The following is a 21477-nucleotide window of genomic DNA, read 5'->3' as shown; positions in this document are numbered from 1 at the left end:
CAGCAAAAGACACTGTGTGAACTTTGGTCTCCCATTAATGAGAGAAAGGATAAACCCATGTTTTGACCTTAAGGAAATGCTGAGCAAGCTCTTCTCTATTTCATCCCTTGCAAGTGACTTGAGTTAGCCCCTGATTACCACAGAAATTCAAATCACTATTTACTTAAACTCTAGTTCTAATCTCCCAATCTCTGTCTGTTCTCTTATTCTCTTCTGTATGTTATCTTTTACTTCTCATCTTTTCAAAAACACCAAGTAGGACAAGACTGAGAGCTTTGGTATCCTCACAGATTAGCTTTGGTATCCTCCCAGCTTTATTTTTACTTCAAAATTAAGAGATTTAATTTTCTGAAATTGCAGCAGAAGGAAGAAGTAAAAAAAGCAAATGGATATAAAAAATCAAAAAAGGAACAAAACCCCTTCGTGTGTGAATCCCAATCTGTCATTTTTTTGTGTCACATGATCAAGTGTAAAATATAATTTTCAATATGACTGGTTAATATGTTACCTGAAAACAGAACTAATAGAATTGATCCAAAGCACACTGAGATTAATGGAATATTCTATTCACTTAAAGCTGAGTAAAATAATCTAATACTAAAAATATTCAAGCTAGATATGACCCTATTGCTTTAAGCATTTAATTAGTATTTTTCTCTCAAAATAAAGGTAATTTTCCTTATATGTCAACTGTACAATGTATTTTACAAATAACTGGGAGGTCAGTGTGAGATTCAATAGAGCGTATCTATATATTGATTCTAATATAATTCCACAGCTTTTTATTGTCATCCTGTTCTATTATTACTTCTATTTGATAGCTTTTCTTCTTTTGTTCTTTTTTACTGTATTGTGCTAGTTATAATTGGCAGGTTTCAATTATAGACAACAATTTATTCAGTGTTTCCTGAAACAAATGCACAGTATAATTATACCAAGTCAGAAGAACAAATTTCAAAGGCTTTGGGGTTTTTTTCAAATGCAAATATTGGGATTTAGTAAGTTAATCTACATTTTTACCAATGAAATAGTAAATTATAGGGGAATATCACCTGCACCTACCCAAAAGGAAATGCAACTTTATGAAAAATTGTCTTAAACTACAGCATTCAATGTGAATTTACATGATATTATATGGAGACTTACTCACTGATTAACATTTCATAAGGAGAGAAGTTTCAGAAATGCAATGTTCTAAGATAGAAACGTCAACATGTCATGTCAAAAACATGTCCTTTTTCTCCCCTCTGAAAATTGTTTTGTTCAATAAGGTAATTATGTTTTATATTTTCTTTACTGTTCTTTAAGTAGAAAATAGACTCAATTTTTCCAAGGAAAATGCATTCATCAACTAAGGTATTGTTTTGTTTTCATTTCAATTTCATACTACCTAGGATTTTTGACCCAATTAAAACAGAATGTGCCTTCTCTATTTCCTGTGATGTGATAATAACAGGATGCCTCAAAACCTGACTCACATCATTCTCTCAAAAGCTATTCACTCTGCTGCAGGAAAAATCTTGCAGGTAAAGTTTATCTCTAGTGCAAGTTTGGTACTCAGTCTACAATTCACACATGCCCATTCTGCAAAGACAATCCAGGTATGAGCTAGATTTTCAGTAAGTGGGCTTACTGCCAAGTCACAGGGAAGTAGCAGTGAAATTCCTAAGACACAATAACCTTCACATATTTAGATTTGACTTAACCAGAATGAAGTTTTAGTCTTCAGTGAGTCAGTGCTCTCATCTGTAGTCTGTGTGTGCATCCCCACACCTGTGATACACACATCTTTGATTCCAATTATTTGGCCTCTTGGCTGTTTCCTTTAGCTCAGGAGATGCGAAGGAAGAAAAGTGTTCAATTTCACTCCCTGTTACCACATTTGCCACATATTCCTTTCCTCCCATCCCTAATCCTCACAACTTCCTCTTGCCACCCCCCAGCTGTCAGCACAGTGTGCTTTGTCACCTCATCCCCTCCGGAGAGGGATATGATGAGTGTGGAATAAGTGCCAAAGCTGTTCTCCAGGGCCCTCTGCAGCAGAGTCGCTCAGAGCAGCTCACATAGCACAAACGAGGCTGGCTGATATGTGCAAGGTAAATCCTTGTGCATATCTACCTTGCAATGTAAACATGTTTGTTTATATAGGACTGACATGATTATTGTACTTCCACAGAAATTGCCTGAAAACTGTGCTTGACAGGTGCCTTGTAGTGCAGCTAAGTGTAAATAAAAGTCTGATGGTCCAAATCACTATTGCAACAGTAATCCACAAAGGCCAAAATAATAGCACTTATTATTTCACCAGTTGCATCTAGTTGTGTCTTCAAAAAAAACCCCACAACTAGAAGATAAACAGACAGAAACATAAAAGCATGAGAAAAACTGTTACAAAGGAGTCACAGTAAGCAGCCACCACAAAAAGGCTTAAGCACAGGTTGGTGGAAGCAGTAGCAAAGCCTTATGATGTGGCAAATAAAAGCAGCTTCCCAGGATTTCAGTGTCTGTAACAGCAAGTACACAGTGTCATTGGGCTCAGGCTGCTGGAACAGAGGGGCACAAGGTTCCCTTTCTCTTGCAGCCCGCAGAGCAGCAAACAGCAGCCCTGAAAGGAGGACAGGGCCAAGCCTTGGGCTTTAGTTTTAGCTCACTATTAGAGAGCTGCTGCCAGAGTCTGGCAATGCAGAGGGGTTCGTGGTGTGAACATGAGGTGTATGACTGTTAAACTTGCAGTCAAGGGTATACAAAACTTGGGAAATACTTGTGTGTATGTGTTCAGCATGGACTCTTTTATAAGTGTAGATTTAGGATCTCTGCAGAAGCAGCAAAATCATTAAGGAATAGTCAGCTGCATGCCTTCATTTAATCATCTGTTTGATGCTTATCAGGCTTTCAGGACAGTCATCTAGGCAGTTTTTAGTTTACATTTGTTTGATTTACATTTGGAACTAGACAGTTGTTTATTTATGAACACGTAGTTCACTGCTCTCAACAATGCAATTGCTTGCCAGCTATCATTAAATCTATCAGTACAGACCAACCAACACTTGATTTGCTTATTACCAAATAAACCACCACTAGCGATTCATGTACAAACCAGATATAAATTCCAAACCACCCAAATCAGGTTGTGCTGACTGTTGGCAGACAGCAGTGGGCACATTGTCAGGTTAGGATGTTGTTTTATGACCAGTGGAAGAAGCTGCTATATGTACAAGTGAGGGAGGGTCTCTGCTCACACTCCTACAAATAGGTCAATACAACAACAACTACAAATAGTCAGACTAAATCAGTCTGACTGGGATTTTGCCGTAATCGGAGACTGTGTATATTCCTTCCTTTGGTGATTTTTAGTCAGATGAGTTTGTTGATCAGACGTATCTTCATCATTGTGATTCTTACACCTAATTCAAAGGTACAGCAGGAGGCACTCTGGGACAGTGGCAAAGCCAGGCTCCTACTGCACTTGCAGTGTTTGACTTACAGAGGTTGCAGTCACTTTGTATCAGTGTAAAAGACAGCAGAAATTTGCTGCCACAAGTTAATGGACCAATTCTTAGATGTCCAAGTGAACAAAATAATGGGAAGAAAGGATGGGTGGGGAGACAACAACCAAAAGCTTTGCTCTACGATTGTACAGGGTGACGTTCATTCCTAACTGTGATCACAGAGGTAGTTTATGCAGAACACATCACCTTGTTACTTGACCATGTAATAATCATCCATTCAAAGCCCTTTTCACAAACACAACTCCTGTCTGAGATGCTACAGATGCTTCTCTGAAACCTTTCCTTAATGACACTGCCTGTAAATGTTAACTAATAGAAAAGCCCCAGAGCACATTTTAGCACTTTAGAACACAGCATCTGGACCACTTGGGTGTCACTGGGAAAATGCTGAAGACTTGTTTCAATAATAACTATATTGATGGTAAGAACAAAATTAAGATAAAATGGAAATGTGTGGAAATGAGATAAGTGTTGATGGAGGGAAATGTTCAAAAAGGGAGTATACCAGAATGAGGCTATATTAAAATAAGCAACAGTGTGTTACTTGCTCTTACATTATTTCCTCTTATCACTTACCAATGTCTGCTAAATAAATGACCAGTTCATTCTGTTATGTAACAGACTAAGTCTGCCTTCATGCAGACTCTACAATTTTAAAAGAAACCTAATTGAGCAAAGACAAACATGGCCGGAAAAAAAAAAAAAAAAAAAAAATTGTAAGAGCTTTCAGCCTTTTAACAATGACATTTAGAAAACTTAGAATCTTAAATTTCAGCTGTGTAAATTTACAACATCAACTGAAACAGCATTATACACTGTTAGCTTACTAAAATAAAGCATTCTATAATTCTCTATTTCAACTCATAGTGTTTATAAAATCAAAATTGATCCTTTAACAGGCATAGTCAGAAGTGCAAGTCAGACGCACAAGTAAGAAGATGCACAAACACAGTATTCCCAAAAGGAGGCTTTTACAGGTCATATTTTTGTGCTAAACTGATTCTGGAGAAGCTGCTGTTACCCAGAGTCCATAGCTAAATCCCCTGTCCCACGTTACTGCACAAAAACAAATCTACACCTGAAGGCTATCGAGCCACTGTTCTGCCCAGAGGAAGGCTGTGTTCCATTTATTGCTGTAAACCTGGCCATTTTTCCTGCATTTATTCTTTCATTTTCATGTTTGCTGACTTCAAATGTCTTTCAAAAACCAAGCCAACCCCAAAACCCTCTAACAGTGTCTCTCAAGTGTCATATATCTTCCAGAGTATGGGTAGTTCAGTACCCTGAATTTTTCGTTGTTCAATTCATATTTGATCTATACATCCTGGTCCTGTGCTCCATCTACTCAGTGCACATGGCTTGACTTCTGCCTCACTCTTTTTGAGAGGGGAATCCTGTGCTGCTCTGTTTCTCTACAGTGACTAGGCTCCAATGCCAGACACCGAGTTGATGTATTTTGTAACCACAGTATTACAGATAAGAGTAATGTTAAAAATAGCAGGTAAATAAAACCACGGCAAAAGGCGAACCAAAATATTCTCATAATGTGCATCGAGAATGACAAAAATATAAGTACTAGTTAGCATGTCAACAAGAGATGAAAAAGGAATAAATGGCACCCATGCCAAGATCTACAAGTTGGATTAGCCTGGGAACAAACTAAGAATGAAGCAAATGACAGATATAAATAGACTGTGAGCTGTAGCACTCTGCTCCATTATGAGATAATTGGAAGAGATAGATAAGGGGGAAGTCTAAAGTGAACATCATGTACTAAAATTTTTATAAGGCATTTCAAAGGGTTCTCTAGAGATTGATACTGAAGGTAAAAAAATCACATGCTCATACAAAGGAAAAGAAGTAAACAACACAAAAAAGTAAAATAAACATGTTATGATATAAAGTGAGTGCCTATCCTCAGTAAAAATACCATAGAAACTGTAGAAACATACAATTTTTTTTCATATTTTTAATATAATAAATCAGCTTAAAAGTCACAGAGGAAAAGAACCTACTGAATAAGAAGGTAACAACTTGAAAAAAAAATATAGCACAAGCCCCTGTTTCATAAAGGAATGTACAGATAGAACAAAAAGCCTTCTAACAGAACAAAACAGGTAATTTCTTATTGACAGAGCAAAGCAGGGGCTAGTTGCACTTATAAAGCAGAAATAAAGCAAAGCAAAATTAATTTATTTGCCTTGAAACCAGACAATAAGAACACTAAATCAACAGCATTTACTATTTTTTCAAATTGTATACATCCACTTAATTGAACTCAAAGGAATTACAAATCCATATACTTTACTCTCTTTCTATGGTGTGGATATATTAATGTTTAGGTAAAAATGTCTTCATCAATATTTATTAACAAGACTGACCTCTGTGCATCTGGTCACAGAGATGCTAAAAAGACCCATATACATTTCCCCCCCTTAAGAAGACATATATCCTGCTCCAGTAAATGAGATTTTTGCTGTTTGTCTCACCACAGGCTAAGAATTCATCTTCATAAGCAGGAGCAGAGGTAAGAACTTTGATTCTTGCTCACTTTTCAATCTTCATCCCTTTGTTTTAAGGAAATTAGTCGACTTCAGTAACTTTTCAAGCTCAGGTTTCCTGATATTCTACTGCACGCACCCTTTCCTAGGATTTTATCTTGTAATGCAAGTGGAGGGTATATATATTTTAACAAGGAAAGGGAAAAGAAGTATGAACAATTTCCAGGATTTGCACAACTTGGAAAATCAAACAGTTCCAAGGCCTTTAATAATTTTACTTCCCTTTCTAATAGCTCTATCCATCTTCCCCTCCTGGTATCTCTGTGACTGAACTAAGGGTCTGAAATTGCATTGTTACAGCTGGGAGTCTGAAAAATTACCTGAAAGGCAATGCAAAGCTTAGGACCTGTAGTTTACCACCTTCACTTGCAGAGCACGAAGACCATGGTTATGCTGCTACCTACATTTTACACATCTAATCCACTCATTTCATCATAGGTACTAAGTGCAAACATGCCCTTCTCCTGCATGTCTTTGACTCAAATCCCTGCTGTAGACTGGGCTTCTCGCGTTGTCTGTGGTCACTTGCTTATTTCAGCACTCTACTCTTCAGCTCTAAAAGGTTTCCGCAAAAACTACAAATACATAAAAGTTATAAAATCCTGCTCTCATACCTCAGAGTGCTGTGAAATGTACATCATAATCACTAAAATGGGAATGAAACAGTCTCAGTTAAAATGATGGAGTGTAAAATGCCTTGTCTTCAAAACGCTCCGAATTCTTATCACTAATGAAGCCGTGCAATAATGGCTGACTTGGGGGAATTTGATGAGAAAGCTGTACCCAATTCAGTCTAGACTCAGAGATTAAATAAATTAGTCTACCTGGAGTTTTGGTTTTGTTTTTCTCAGAATACTTTTTTATTTTTCAATTCTGCACAGCTGAAAGGGAAATTAGCATAATTTATCAATAGAACAATTTTATTCCAGTTGACTGTATGGAACTATTTCTCCTCTGGAAATGGAAAAGTGTATCTCAGATATATTCAAATATACTGTTAAATAGCATTCCTACTGTATTTATGGAGTCTATTTATGCCAGTATTTCAGCATTTATCTAGCAATCCCACTTACGCTGCCATATAATAGGTGAGATGATCAAATACCAATGCAAAAGTTTCTATACCACTCTGGCTTCTCTCTATCATGCCTTTAAAAATCACCAATTTTTCAATGAAGCTACTGAATTCAGTTTAAACACATATGACTACATTTTTTTTATTCTGAAGATCAACTTGACACGTAACTTTACTTTTTATGCTTATCTATGTAACATCTTATCAAAATCTCAGCCAGACTTCAGAGTAAGATTTAGATCTTGTGTCTACGGTTAGAGAGCTATACAGCAAGTTATGAGAGGCTTCCTTGAATTACCACCTACTTAATTGCTGGCTTATCTCTGATGATAAATTACATTTTAAAGCAAAGCTTTACACACAAAAGAAAGAATATTTCAGTTTATTATTTGGCACTCTAAACTTCAGCCTGGGGTACTTTCCAAATTTAAATAAGTGAAATTAATGAAATACCGGTCATGCTTTGGTTCTTAATATAATTAGTTTCCCAGACTCCTGATTCTCCAAATTACCCAGTTTGCATTCTCCTGAAATAATACTTGAAATGGGACCTGATACTAAGATTTACAAGAAAGCCAAGTGCTACAGTACGCAGTGATCATTTTTGTAGCTGCTTGTTGTTTAGCATTGGACTTGTAGAGAAGTCGTATTTACAGAAGCACCCAAAGCATCTCCATCCTTAAAATACTGAATAACAACAAATTAGCATATTCTTTTCAACATTTTGACTGATACATGTCTTATCTGTGAACCTCTCGATCTCCTAGAATATTTTTAGAGTTTCAGACACTGGTTGCTAAGCTGTCACCTGAAATATTCTGTGTAGGAACTGACAGTATGCATTGCCATGCAAAACATATAAAATAAGAGCGGTACACTGGTGGAATGCTCCATGAATCTCAATATAGGGTAGCACAGGATGGTTTCCAACAATTACTAGTTACAGATACATCCCAACTCTGTAGGGGCTGAAAATGTAGTCATACATTTATCATGACTCACTTATCAAACTCAGACTTAAGAGAAATAAATTATCATTTCACATTTGATAGTGAAAAATTCAGCACAGAATTTACAGAATCAAAACTTTTGTTTTGATTGTGTTTCAATTTTACCTATTATGCCTATATTTATTCTAGTGGTAAGGACAATTGAAGCTAGCTTTGAGTTTTCCATATATTGGAAAATCTCTGCAGTTGTATTTGCTGCCTTAATAAGTTCCACTGGATCAAGGTGCAATAAATGAAGTCGATTAGAAGTCATGATACTGCACCAATGGAAAAAAACCTCTTCTACTAACACTGGGACCCATGAAATGAACTCCTTTTTATAAGAATCTGGTACTCAACACGAAAAGATGGAAATCTGCAAATTACTTAAAGAGAAGTTTATATGGGTCCCAATCCTCCATAACTGGAGGACCCTTTCAGGCTAACGTTCCTCATGGAGATTTAGTAGGTGTACAGTATTTAAATGACACGTAGGGAATACAACTCTGGCCAAAACAATAGCATATACTAGTGATGGAGAATTTGTACAAATGCACTTTAGGTGCAGATAAAACACTGGTGTTTGGCTTTTGGTTTTGGTATAGTTTCAACTATAAATCTGCTGGAGGTGGAGTGAATAGGAAAAGAGGAGAGCATGGCAAATAAGGAACAGAGCTGCTATTTGGGTTTTTTATTTATCTGTAAGGAAAAACAGCCAAAACAATACACAATGAAGCTTAATTTTTATAGCTCTTTCTTGATTCCAGTCATAACCAGCAGTATTCCCAAAGGGGAAATATCACTAGTTAATAATAGCACTCTTAAAGGTAATGATACTGTATTTTTACTATTTTTAAAGTTTTTAGTAACTAAAAATATTGCATCATTATCTTTTGGATCATATTCCAAAATTATGTACTGATCATTGTCACAAAACACACAGGAGCATGGAATAACATTACATTAGATCACTTAAATTTTTCTCCTGTGTTTATTTCTTCCCCAAGCTACATTTTTTCCTTCTAGTTGTAAAGGATTAGGTAGGATGCAAGACAATGACATCAAAGGCAAAAAAAAAGTTGAAGTTAAAAAAAATAAAGTTAGTTTAAAAGCTTATGTTTTGGGGTTTTTTTTCTGTACTCTGCTTGATTCTCTACCTGTCCTCAGGTTTACTTAGATTAACAATATTTGGTTATTACAGGCCACGAAATTATGGGAACCATGCCTGATCTTGAAGGGAGAAAGTCATAAGAAGTCAAATAAAATTTGTCAGGAACTTCCCACAGACACCTTAACAAGCCTAGAAAGAACTTTTCTGAGACTCCATTTATAGCTGAAGTGTTAAAAAGTGAAAAAGAAAAAAAAAATATACCACATATGCTTTTTACACATGCCCAGGAGCAGGGTAACTTTATAAAAAGGAGTGTCTTTTTAAAGTTACATATTGAGACAGTCCACATATGCAATCTGGAAACACTTAGACAACGCCCCAAAATATGGCATTAGAATGCCAACAACTCTGAGAAGTAATACAGGGCTGAACATCAAATTACAGCAATTTTCCTGAAATGATGGGAGCTGTGTACACTTGCAGTCTCCCACACGCATGTGTTTACCAGCTACACAAAAGGTGAGTATTTAACAGATAAATACAAGGAGAAGGAGCATTCAGGCACACTCAGGAAAAGACATAAACCAAAAGCCCAGTACTTGACAGGAGGTGTCTCTCCTGACGCTTCCCACAGAGGAATGGTTGTGGAGACTCCATTTCCTCTACCAAATCATCAGGAGAAGAGTGCTGATGATGTTTCCTGCTGATGACTCCTTCCAAAAAAATTGCACCTTGATACATATCTGTATTGAAGAAACTGTAATAGAATTTTCATTCTCTAGTATTATGCTTTGGCTCCAGTGATGACACCCAGGTGGAGGATAAAATATGTAGGATTTCTGAAGTAATAGTTGCAGCTTAACATACGTATACCCTGCAATATATCTTAACAGTGGATTGGAATTGAGTCCTTCCTTTCAAATGCAGCCTGATGCACAGATATGATTATTGTTTTACACAGAAAAAAAATTACAAAATTTTCATATAAATTATAAATGTCTCATTAAGGAGTGGCAATGATTCAAGAACTCTGAACGCATAATTGAACAAGTGCTTTAAAAGTCATTATTATCTCTAAAATGTCACCTGCCTGATACTGTTCTCTCCACAGCTAACAGGGTACGTATAATTACTGACTTCATATAAATCTTAGTCTCCTTACTCAGAGTGAGCTATTACACTTCCTGATTAATCATATGGCATGGTTTTAATTACCTCTTCATTACTTTAAGAAAAATTTAAAATATCAAATTTCACAATATTTTAGAAGTTTAATTCTGTCATCTTTATTCATATTAAATAACACTTAGTACTCTCTGAAGTAAAATGCTGTTCATCAGTTTTATAGCTGGCAGAATAGTTTGCCCAGTATTAAATTTTTCAGAATAATGACATTAAACTTTCAAAATGTGCCTTGTGTGTGCTTAGAAAATCATTTAGCAAGTGCCTACAGAATACTGGCCTAGTCAATGTAAATACTATTTTTCCTCCTTAAATATAACTTCTAAAATGAATGCATAAATTTCAGATTTTGATAGCTTTTTTGACAGTCAAGTTATTTAAAATCTCTTTAGCCAACTGCATCAGTGAGGTGGGTCAGGATGGGTGTTGTTGTGTCATCTTGTTTTCAGGTCTGACGTAAACCTTAGCACTGATCAGATTTAGGTGGGACATATGAATACAGTGCCAGGAAGTCTGATTCACCATTGTCCAGGGTGATACAAGAAAGCACAGTAATATTCCCAGTACTCCCAGCTCTCTCCATCTAGCCACTTTTGTCACTGTAAAGTGGCTCTGACATCTTAGAAAGGAAAAGAATTTCTAAATGCTCAGTTCAGCTTAGCCTGAAGTCAAGTAGCAGCAGGGTGTCCCCACTCATCTGCCCTAGAAGAAGACATTCACCTCATAACGATGATAATAGTGATCTTCTAACAGCTTGTTCTTATCTGAAATTAGGAGCAAAACCTGAGGTCTTCCACAACAGTCTCACACTAGCCCATACTATCCCAGCAGACTGCCTTTTAGAGGGTCCTGAAATTTTCCTCTCTCCTACACGCTCAGAGGAACTTCCTCCATACTCTGAAACATTCCCAGGAGCCAGCCTTGTTCTTCCTACATGAAATGCTCTGCCAACAACACTGAAATCCCAACATTCTGAATCACCAGTTGAGCTGGTCACAGTGACTGCCACAATTAATTGTCTTAAATGGATTCATTATGTCAGCATGAATTTAACTCACTTTGTTGTTCTTTTCTAAACTCACACTGTGATCTGTGAACTGCCAAAAAATAGAAGAAAATGAAGGAAAAGATAATCAAGACTTTAAAATTAATCCAGTGCACTCTGAATGTTGTTTATACCATTTTAGATAAATTGTAATTTTAATCCAATCTGCGGTCAGTGCCGGTACAAAAATAAATGATCATGTGGGTCACTGTTTGGATGCAGTCCTCGGTGTCAATGAGACACACAGTAACTGCAACAGCTCTTGTGAGATTAGCTTCTCTTTTATGGTAATTTTAGGTGGGTGAAAAATCTACTTAGATTTTGATGGTCTTCATAAAATCAGGTTGACTAATCAACATCTACACATTACAGAGTAGTTTGCTCCACTTTTTGTGTTTGTATTATGTTCTTTGAATTACTACTGAGAGAGCATAACAGTAATTAAAGACTGGAGATTATCTACAAAAATGGCTTTTTGAAAGATATTTGTTGAACTGAAACCCCTTTGAACAATATCAAATCTAGATCGCTGTACACAGTGAAAACATAGCTTGCTCACTTCTCAAAAGGGTACATACAGCTAAATATAGAGCTCGGCCTTTAGTCCTTCTGTTAGAGCTGTCTCTGCTCCATGGTGAGAACTACAGGGCAACAGTGGTTAAGTGACCAGTGCCCTCAGCTTCTTTTGAATTTGATGTGAAGATGAGAAACTAAATCCCATTCCAGGTTCAGGGAATGTTGTGTATCAACAGGTGTTATTCATAAGTGACAAACATAACCATAGTTTTCCTTTTGCAGCAGAGGTTGATGAGTTTTTTTTTCCCCTTGGCATTTGGTTCAGGTTAGGTTTGGTACCCTGGTTTTGTCTGTACTGCAGTTTTCTTGAGCCACGAGGGCAAGAGAAAACAAAGTGAGAAAAACATATCTCTAGAACATTTTTAGTTATTTGGAACAATAAATGAGCGAGGCTGTTTTATAATGTTTACTCCTTATTACATATTTTAACAATCACTATGCTGTGAAAGGAGCTCTGTAACTTTAAGCTACAAATACAGCAAATGCTATTAACTTTAACAACATAGAAAGCTAAAGGGCAAAACTCTTTTCTTTACAAAATGCCAAAGGGGTGTGACTCAGGGTACAGAAACTAGGAGGGAGGGCCAGGCTTTCCTGGCAGAGCTAACCCACAGTGATGACTTTTGCTCAAACTGCGTGTCATTGTCCCTACCAGGCACATGACTCTTGTGGTAGTGGCTGTTGGAGATGCAGTTAATAATGGCTAAATCTGGCAAGAGACTTGTCACACCCAGGCACAGAGGTAGGCAGTGTAGGAGAAGGGAATCCAGGTGACCGCACCCCTGATAAGTAACAGCTGTGTTAATTACCCAATAGCCTCACCCCTGATGAGTAACACCTACATCCCATAGGGATGAGTGAGATAAAAGAGAGGGGTGAGCTGATAAGTGGAGGATCATCATGGAAGAGGAACCTTGAGGAGTATGAAGGAAGGAATCATGAGGCAGGATCCTGGGGAGAGAGAATGATTTGCTGCAAGGTCAGTCTGGGTCTGCAGTTAGAGCCTGTTGTTGGAACCCACAGTCACAGTCTGGCTCAGTAAAAGCCTGCAGTCAGAGTTTAGCACGAAATAACCAGCAGTCAGAGGCTGCAAGGGAAACCTACAGCAGGAGCCTGCTGCAGCCAGAGTCAGTGAATAGTTGAAGTTAAGATGACCAGGCCATAAAGAGGAATAAATCAGGACCCTTTTTATGCTCTGTTTAACAAGAAGTCTGTCTTGGCTCTTTTTTTAACGTCTAATAAGAGGGCTGCTGCAACAGGCAGAGTCTTCTCTTTTTTGCTACCTCAGTAGGTAACTTGTACGGATCTTAACCTAATGCCTTCCTTCCACATCTCCCATAGCTTGGTACTTGCCAAGGCAGGCACAGAGGTGACGGATTTGGCAACCTGCTTTCCAGCACAAAAATATGGCATTTTCCACAAGGTATGTCTCTAAGTGGAGGTAGGATTTGTCCCTCAAGACACTTTTGAGTAAATAATAATATCACTGTTTTTATCTGTGAGGATAAACACTGGGTTTTGTCTCCTAATGTCTGTTTCTGTTTTATTGCTACTTCTCACCAGGAAGTTGACTGCTAACATAATTAGCAGATGATTGCATGGGGGAGGCTGAAATCTTTAACAGCTGTTTTAAGGCATTCTGCACTAAATCCTCCATGCTGCAGACCACCTCCAGCTCTTGAATAGCATTCTTTCCAATAGCACAGATTATGGGACCATGGAGTAGAGGCCTCCAGGAAGGACTGAACTTTTTCTTTTACTCAGGAAAAAAGGTGAAGAATCCACATTAAAAGTGTTTATGGGTTAGTATAAGCATTTGGGCGTACTGTGTCAGAATTCAGGTAAGATAAAGATGACCTTTGATTGTGAAGTCTAGAAACTGAATGTATACTGCAGAAATGGTTAGCAGATTTAACAGCTTTATTCTTTCTGTAAAAGAAAGTGCAGACATTTCTGATGCTCCAAGTGATCTATTTCTTTGTTACAGGATAAAGGGAAGACAATATGAAATATGCTACCATATGTTATAGGAGAGTCATTATGAAAGAAAGGCAGAGTGCAGCACAGAGCTTACTATTATAAAATAAATAGTCTTAATCATTGGATGTGATAGAATATTAATCATAAAATTAGGAGGGAAAGAACTGCTTTAACTCCCCATGGAGCATTATAGAGTCTGCCAGATGTAAAGTAGTATGTGTCAAGTTGTAGATGGAAAAATAAGAGCTTTAGCAATAAGTCTATAATTAAGTAATGACTGAAGTACCAAGTACATTTACAAACTGCGCATCATGTTGTCCCAGAGGAGGAAAACTAGGGTATTCCCTAGGGTCTGTGAGAGTTTTCAAGATGAGGTATTTAAGTGGTTTGTGCAGTATAAAACTTCTGCTGGGATGTGCTACCAGCATCTTCTTTGGCCAGATGCAGTCATAGCAGCACTGAAAATACTCTTTTCTTTCCATGTCCTTTCCCAATTGCACACTGTGTGCTAGTTTAAGCGGAATATAGAAACACAGAAACAACACATCTTGGCCTCTGTTGTTGCTAAAAAATATGGTAAAACACAAAATGAGGCTAATGGTACTGCCTACTACAAAAAATTACTTCCTCTCCCTTACACACAGGTGTTTTATCTGTAATAGGGATCCAGTCAAGACAAATTTAGGATGGTGAGTATGGAAATATATTAACAGTTTACTTTCCTGGGACTGTGCTCCTAAGCCTACCACAAGAACGTAAACTTGGGCCTCTTGCTGTGGTAAATGCAGCAGTTTTACAAATGACTTTTTTTTTTTTTTTTTTTTTTTAAAGCAGTGAGAAAGGGCTTGGCCTATACACACAGCAAGTTTTTTCAGGGTTTAAGGCAATTCAAACTTCTTAGTTACTACTATGCAGAGTCTCATGGCAAGACATGAAAACACTTGCTCTCAGAGAATTAGGCTGTTAAGATATTGAGCAATTTCAATCAACATCAAGTTTTTACATTAGAGTTCAGGCTTCTAAATCTCTTTATGGGTATTGAAAATTTAGTTACAAGGGCAAATCAAGATAAAGAAGACAATGTCTGCTGAAGTCCTTTTATTTGCAGCCTCTGTTAAATGAAAGAATTCATGTAAATTAACATGTTTTCTAAAATGAGGCCAAATTGACTGAAGTATTTCTTGAAGGAAAGAGGAGGATTATAACAAAGAAACTGTAATACAATTTTCTTTTGAGGAAATTATAATAGAATTTTTATACAAGTTGAATCTAGACTCAGTTATTTTAAATCACTTGAATCAGAAACATGCTGGCTTTTTATCCCCTTTTAGTTTAACAATCTCAGGTGATTTCCAAAAGGAAAGGCAAAGGGAGGGCTTTACACACTAATTCACACCATGACAAATGACTGTTAAAGTGCCTTCTGAGATTTGCAGTGGGGAGTTGTTCCTTGAAAGTCACCAGTCGACATGACAGCCAGCAGGATACAATTGTCCAAGTGATGTGTGGAGGTGTTCTGTATTATGTGAATCTCCTTCCTTTCCAGATAGGTGGTAATGTGCATTTATGCAGAAAGCACACCAGAATGGAGGGCTGATTTTAATTTAATCCTATAAGTACTCAATGTAATAACAGTTCTTTCACAAAGGTAAAATTTAGCTCTGTAGTTTTAAAATTAAAATATATACTGTAGCAAAATGACTCAAATTTTAATCTCAATACAGAAGCAGGATTTGAAATGAATTTCCAGTACCAGTTAGTGTTCTTGTTATATCTGTACAGAATAGAAAAAAAACCCCTACAGAATTGGAAAATGTAAATTTTTGTTCCATGACTGAAATTGTAAAAATATCTTGCAGCAGCATATAGAAAAGTTATGAAATCGGATGCTTTGAAGGTGGGGGTTGGACTACCCACAAGTTATCTGTTCATATTGCTTCCTTGGACACTCCAACTGCTGAACCATTCCTGCACAGTTCAAGACAACTTTGTCAGAGCATGCAGAGGGGAATTTGAATAGTTCATCAGAATAAGCAATCATGCTTCAATGGTGGAAAACATTCCTGTCTTGCTAGAATTCACTAAACCAAATGTAGTTTTTATCTCTTCAAAAGCTTCCTAAGAAAAGATTAAACGTCTGGACATAAATGATTTAAGAAACGTGATGTAAACTATGCTCTGCAAGATGCTTAAAGGCTTTAATAAAAAGGCACTAACATGGACAGAATGTAAATGCTTTTGAATTTTAACTCAAAATTCTTTCTTTACACCTCTAGTGTGCTGTGGTTTGGCTGTTTTGAAGCACATGGTAATTATCTATGTACACAAAAACCTCTTCATTGTAGCTTTCCCAAACTTAGATGGGAACCTAACATAAACATCCTCTTCTCTCCCTTCCTCTGCAGCAAATGATTTACCAACTTTGAACATGTCACCTCTTCACCAGGTAGGGTTTTTTCCTAATTTTATTTGTGTAGCTTTTCAACACAGCTAGTAAGAATAAGGACTGATGATCAGTAGTGTTATGAAACATTTAATTACATAGTTTACTATTACAATCAGAATTTAGTGAAATCTGGCTGAATTAGCAGGTGAATAATTGTGCTAATCACTGAGTTCCCCCTTTATTTCTGCTCACTTCCCAGCAGCCAAACCAAAAGGTAAATGGCATTATGATGGTCATTAAACATCTCAGAATATCTAGCAAATCAAAACAGTCTGTTTAATTTTCAGATACTTTCAATAATGAAAGCAAAATGTAAGATTCACAAAGGAATATTTACAGAACAAGTGAAAAAGTTAAGGATCCAATCTTCTCTTTACCCTCAGCCCAGTGCCTGGGATGTTCCCATGGCCAGAGGAAAGGAAACCCAATCCACTGCCCCATTTGCCACAGAATTCACCCACTTGACACACGCACGTGTTCTAACTGGGCTGATCTGTTACATGCTGCCTTGTAGAAGCACTCTCCATGTAAAATGAATGTAGTGTAAGCATCAAGCTTCATCTCCAGTTTTCAAAGGGAACCAGGTTCCTTTGAAAATCTAGTTTTGCAAAAACCAAAACTGGTTTTAATATCCCTTTTTGGGAGAAAAAACAAAAACAAAAAATACCACACCACAAACCACTCAGCAAATTCAAGAATGCCAATGAATTTTTTGAAGTCGCTTTCTTACTGAACAAAATCATTTGTCAAAGATTCAGCATATTCTTCTGCACACAGCAACTTCTTTTATGAAAAATAATATACAATCCAATTTGGCGGTTTGTAGAAAATGACAGCCCAGAATCCATCTGTTACTGAAGCCAACTGCAAGGCTGGCTATGAATCTAAGCTGTGAAAGCAGAATTTTTGAAGGGAGGGAAAAGAAATGCAAAAGCAGTGGGATGGATGCTACTGTTTTGGAGAAATACAGGTAAGGAATGGATCATGAACTAGATAGCAAAAAAAAAAAAGTCTGAGTGAGGCTCCACTATAGAAGTCACCAAGGGGTGGGGGGAGGGAAAATCTATCCTCAAACAGGTAGAGATTTAAGAACAAAATTCCTGAGAGTCCTGTTACAATCAGCTAAGCATTTCAGCACATGTTTATTTTATAAATTTACAGGAACATTTAAAAGAAATAGGTGACCAAACTCTCACCCTAAAGAAACATAAGGTTTCAAAATTGAACTTTGATTAGGTCAGAAATATATCTTTCAACAAAAAAGGAGAGGTCACGTAATTTCAGTCATATTTACTATTATATACTACCACATGACATATAATGCAAACTATGCTATTAAAACTGATTTGGTGACATAGAATCTTGGGTTGGTTGTGGCAGATGAGAGGAATAATTCCAACTCCTCTCCACTCTAAAAAAAACCAACAAGCATCTGAAAACCAGGAGATGGACCCTATCAGCAAAAAGCCAGCATTTTTCCAGAAAGGTTGTAAGGGAAGGAGAAAAGAGATCCCCCACGAATGAACAGACTGGGAAGGTTAAAAAGAGAATGGAATTAAGACAAGACAGAGTTTGGCTGGTAACAGACCTGAAGTTCACAGATCACACAGATGGAAAACCCTTGGTCTATATCACACTGCTGGAGTTGAGAGCAAGTGGAATTAAAAAGTTGCAGTGAACTGGAAATAGGCAGAAAAATATTTGCAACATCTCAGCCAAAGTCCAGTATGTAAAATGAGCTATCTTGATCATGTGCACCCAGCCTGTAAGGCTACTTTAACTGTGTTTCAATATTCAGATATTACATTCACGGTTAACATCCATTCAACAGAAGGGGTTACAAACAACACCTCCAGCAATATCTATCTGTATTTCACACTGCTTAGAATAGAATACAAAGGATGTACTTCACCAAAACCAACCAAGAACCATTTACCTGAGAGTGCAAAGACAAGACAATACAGCAGACAAAAATAAAACGTACTTGTGTAATACCAATCATTGCAAACTAATAAGAAGCTGTTCTCAGGGTCCCCATAGGTCTGCAGTCTTTCTCATTCAGTAGTTCCTGGATGTCTCATATTCTGCTTTACACTATTTCTATGCAGAGCATGCATGCTTTTTTAATAATGGATAGCAGCAATACTCCAGCAACATAGGAAGGAATGAATATTTCAGTATTACACATGATAGCCTCCATTCAGGAAAGTAAGAATCTGGACAAACAACAGATAATACTCAAGATCTTTGTAAGAATGGCTCTTGTTCAGTTACCGGAAAGCTGGTATCCAAAAACACTGCTATGGTAACTTGCAGAGCTGGAGGAGAGAGTGCTATCACAGCCTCGTGCAAAACACAATCTTGCTTGCATTGTGGGGAATCCCCTGCACACCTTCACACCACTGCGCAGCTGTGCCCAGCTTCAGCACAGGACAGTGCATAAAGATCTAGAAAGCCATTTACATTTTTATATTTCAAACTGTGCCAGAGATCTTTCCTGTAATGCTTGTTTGAATATTAATGAAATAATTAAAATAGACTAATATTTTTTCACCAGTTCTTTGCTGCAGTTTTCAAACAGTAACCATGCTCCGGAAGACTTTTGTGCTATAATTCTGCTATCAAGATTGTTTTAAGGATTATTTACTTTGATTTTGTTAAGTGCACATAGACCTGAAATAAACAAGAGCTAAAACAATGCTCTGGGTTGTGCCGTTAACACTATTTGCTATTTGAGACCAAATCATGCTTCATCTGTAGAAGATAACTTCATGAAGTGCAAGTCAACTGGCATCAGGGAAGTGCTTGACAGAAGTTTAAACTAGAGGTGGAAAAAGTGTTAAGCTGCAGAGTAACGCAAAAAGGTATACAAAGCATATTTTGTAAATTTTAGCCATCAACCCAAAACAAGCAAATAAAGTTGTTAAAATAAGAAAGGTTGTGGAGTTTTTTTCCTATTCCAGTAGGAAATAAGATGCAGGTATAAGATGCTAAGATGACATTTTCTAAAATATCAAAGAATCAGAAGTAATGACATTACAATATACTTAAATTTTTTTAAACAGTAAAACCGTGGTTTGATAAACATAGTATTTAACTCTCCATTATGTAGTTACAATGTTGTCATTTCCAATCAACAGCAGTCATTTCTTGTGGCTATATTAAGATGTCATTAACCCTTTCATAACTGTCTGAATAAACACCATTTGTTTACCTGCTTCAATGTAGAGCCTATTCTCCTAAACAAAGGTAATATTTAGTTACATATTTGCATGATCTTGTGATTATCAATCAATAAGGATCCATATTTCCTTGGGAAGGTAGTGAAAATCTGAACAATGTAGAACAGTATTAAAATCAAAGTTTCTGACTGCCAAGTTAAAGACATACTCTGACAGTGCAAATATTTTGAATTAAAATCTATACAAGATGTTGCTGATTTTGCTTTTCTGACATTTGACTGCAAGAGGGTGATAGTACAAAGTGGATATGACACATAATTTTGCAAGATGGGATCATGTAATAGTCTATCGAGGCTGCATGGTCCAGCACAGTAGAATGATGCTGGTGCTGTTCATGAACGCTGTTCATTCAACGTTTTGAAACTGAACACACATTCCTGGTTCGCTTGTTTCTTCTAATGTAAAGGGTTCTTTGTTTATGGTTTTTAAGGACAACATTTAAGGACAACATTTGACTTGAAACAAACAAATCTTTTTCTATCGGGTGTGATTAGAGGTGCTGACAGACTTGAAAGAATTCATAAAGGAATAAAATCATGGTAGTTGCGTCCACGCCTAGGATCCCAGCACGGAAAGAAACTGCATGTGAAGAAGCCTGGGTATAGGACAGCGAAAGCACACTGCAATTAGCCTTTGGACAAACGGGAAACGCACATTTTGTTTGGGACGTTCCCTCTGTGGACGTTATCACATGTGGGGAGACGATCTCTTACCTGTCCTGCTCCTGCCGTGCGGAGGGGCCGGGCAGGGCAGGGCTCCGCCGCCGGCGGGAGCGCTCCGGAGGCTGCGGGACGCCCCGCGCTCGCTCCGGGGCGCCGGCCCGGCTCGCCCCGGCTGCGGGCGGGGCGCGGCACCGCAGCCCCTCGCCGGCCCTCGCAGCCCATTCCCGGCAAAGTTTTCCCCGGGGCTGCGCTCCCGCGAGCGGAGGTGCCCTCGGGGAGAGCTGCCCGGCCCCGCGACCCCGCCGGGGACACCGCGCCCCGCGCTCACCTGTCATCGCTCTGCCAGCCCTGGTCGCCCAGCAGCAAGTCCCGAAAGCGGTACCGCGGGGGCAGCGGCGGAACCTCGCTGTCCAGGTCCACCATGCTGCCCGGAGCGGGAGGCAGGGGGCCGGCCAGGAGAGAGGGGAAGCCCCGCCGCGCTGACCCGCGGAGCGGCCGGACCCGCCCGGGCGCGTGGCGGGCAGAGCCCGGCGCGGCGGCAGCGGCGCGGAACCGGCGGGCCCCGCACAAAGGCGCGGCGGGGCCGTTCCCGCGGTCCCCGGCGGCTCGGAGGGAGCCTCTCGGCCCCGGGAGCCAAGTCCCGCCCCGGGGGGAGGCAGGTGCCGGCTGGCGGCGGCCGCGGCGCGACCGCCCCCCGCCCACGCCCACCCTCACAGCGAGCGGCGAGCGCGCCGCCGCGGCCCACAACAAAGGGCTGCGCCGCGGCCGGGCCGGCGGCTCTGTGCCGGGCTCTGCCGCCGCCTCGCCCCGCCGAGCAGCTCCCTGCCTCCTCCCCTCCTCCCGGGGCTGCCTCAGGGGTGCTTTTCTGTAGGCCCCGAAACGTGAGAAAAGGGTGTTTTACCATGGGGTAGCGACCGCACAGCCCCCTGTGTTAGTGGCGGCGGGACCATCCGAGCGCGGCTGGCGCTGCCGCAGCCTCGCCCGCTGCCCCGTGCTCGCCTGGCACACCTGGCCCCTGCCAGCCCCTCCGAAACGCCGCCTGTGCGCGGGCTGCGCTTCGGGCAGTTTCTGCGTCCTCTTAGTTGGGAACAGCGTAACT

General features: G+C 39.1%; 1 protein-coding gene across 4 annotated transcripts in view; it reads right to left on the bottom strand.

Annotated features, from left to right (window-relative positions):
• Window positions 1-20836, bottom strand: part of KCNT2 (potassium sodium-activated channel subfamily T member 2) — a 119951-nt gene extending 99115 nt beyond the window's left edge. For all 4 annotated transcript variants that reach the window (XM_040072695.2, XM_040072696.2, XM_040072697.2 and 1 more), the window contains exon 1: window positions 20707-20836. In XM_040072695.2, coding sequence (XP_039928629.2) covers window positions 20707-20801 — 95 coding nt within the window. In that variant the 5' untranslated portion in view covers window positions 20802-20836. The remainder of the gene's footprint in view (window positions 1-20706) is intronic.
• Window positions 20837-21477: the final 641 nt, after the last annotated feature.

This window comes from Hirundo rustica, chromosome 9 (genome assembly GCF_015227805.2).
Source record: "Hirundo rustica isolate bHirRus1 chromosome 9, bHirRus1.pri.v3, whole genome shotgun sequence".
Taxonomy (NCBI): domain Eukaryota; kingdom Metazoa; phylum Chordata; class Aves; order Passeriformes; family Hirundinidae; genus Hirundo; species Hirundo rustica.
The sequence above is the reverse complement of the archived record's forward strand: the minus strand, read 5'-3'. Positions and strand labels throughout refer to the sequence as shown.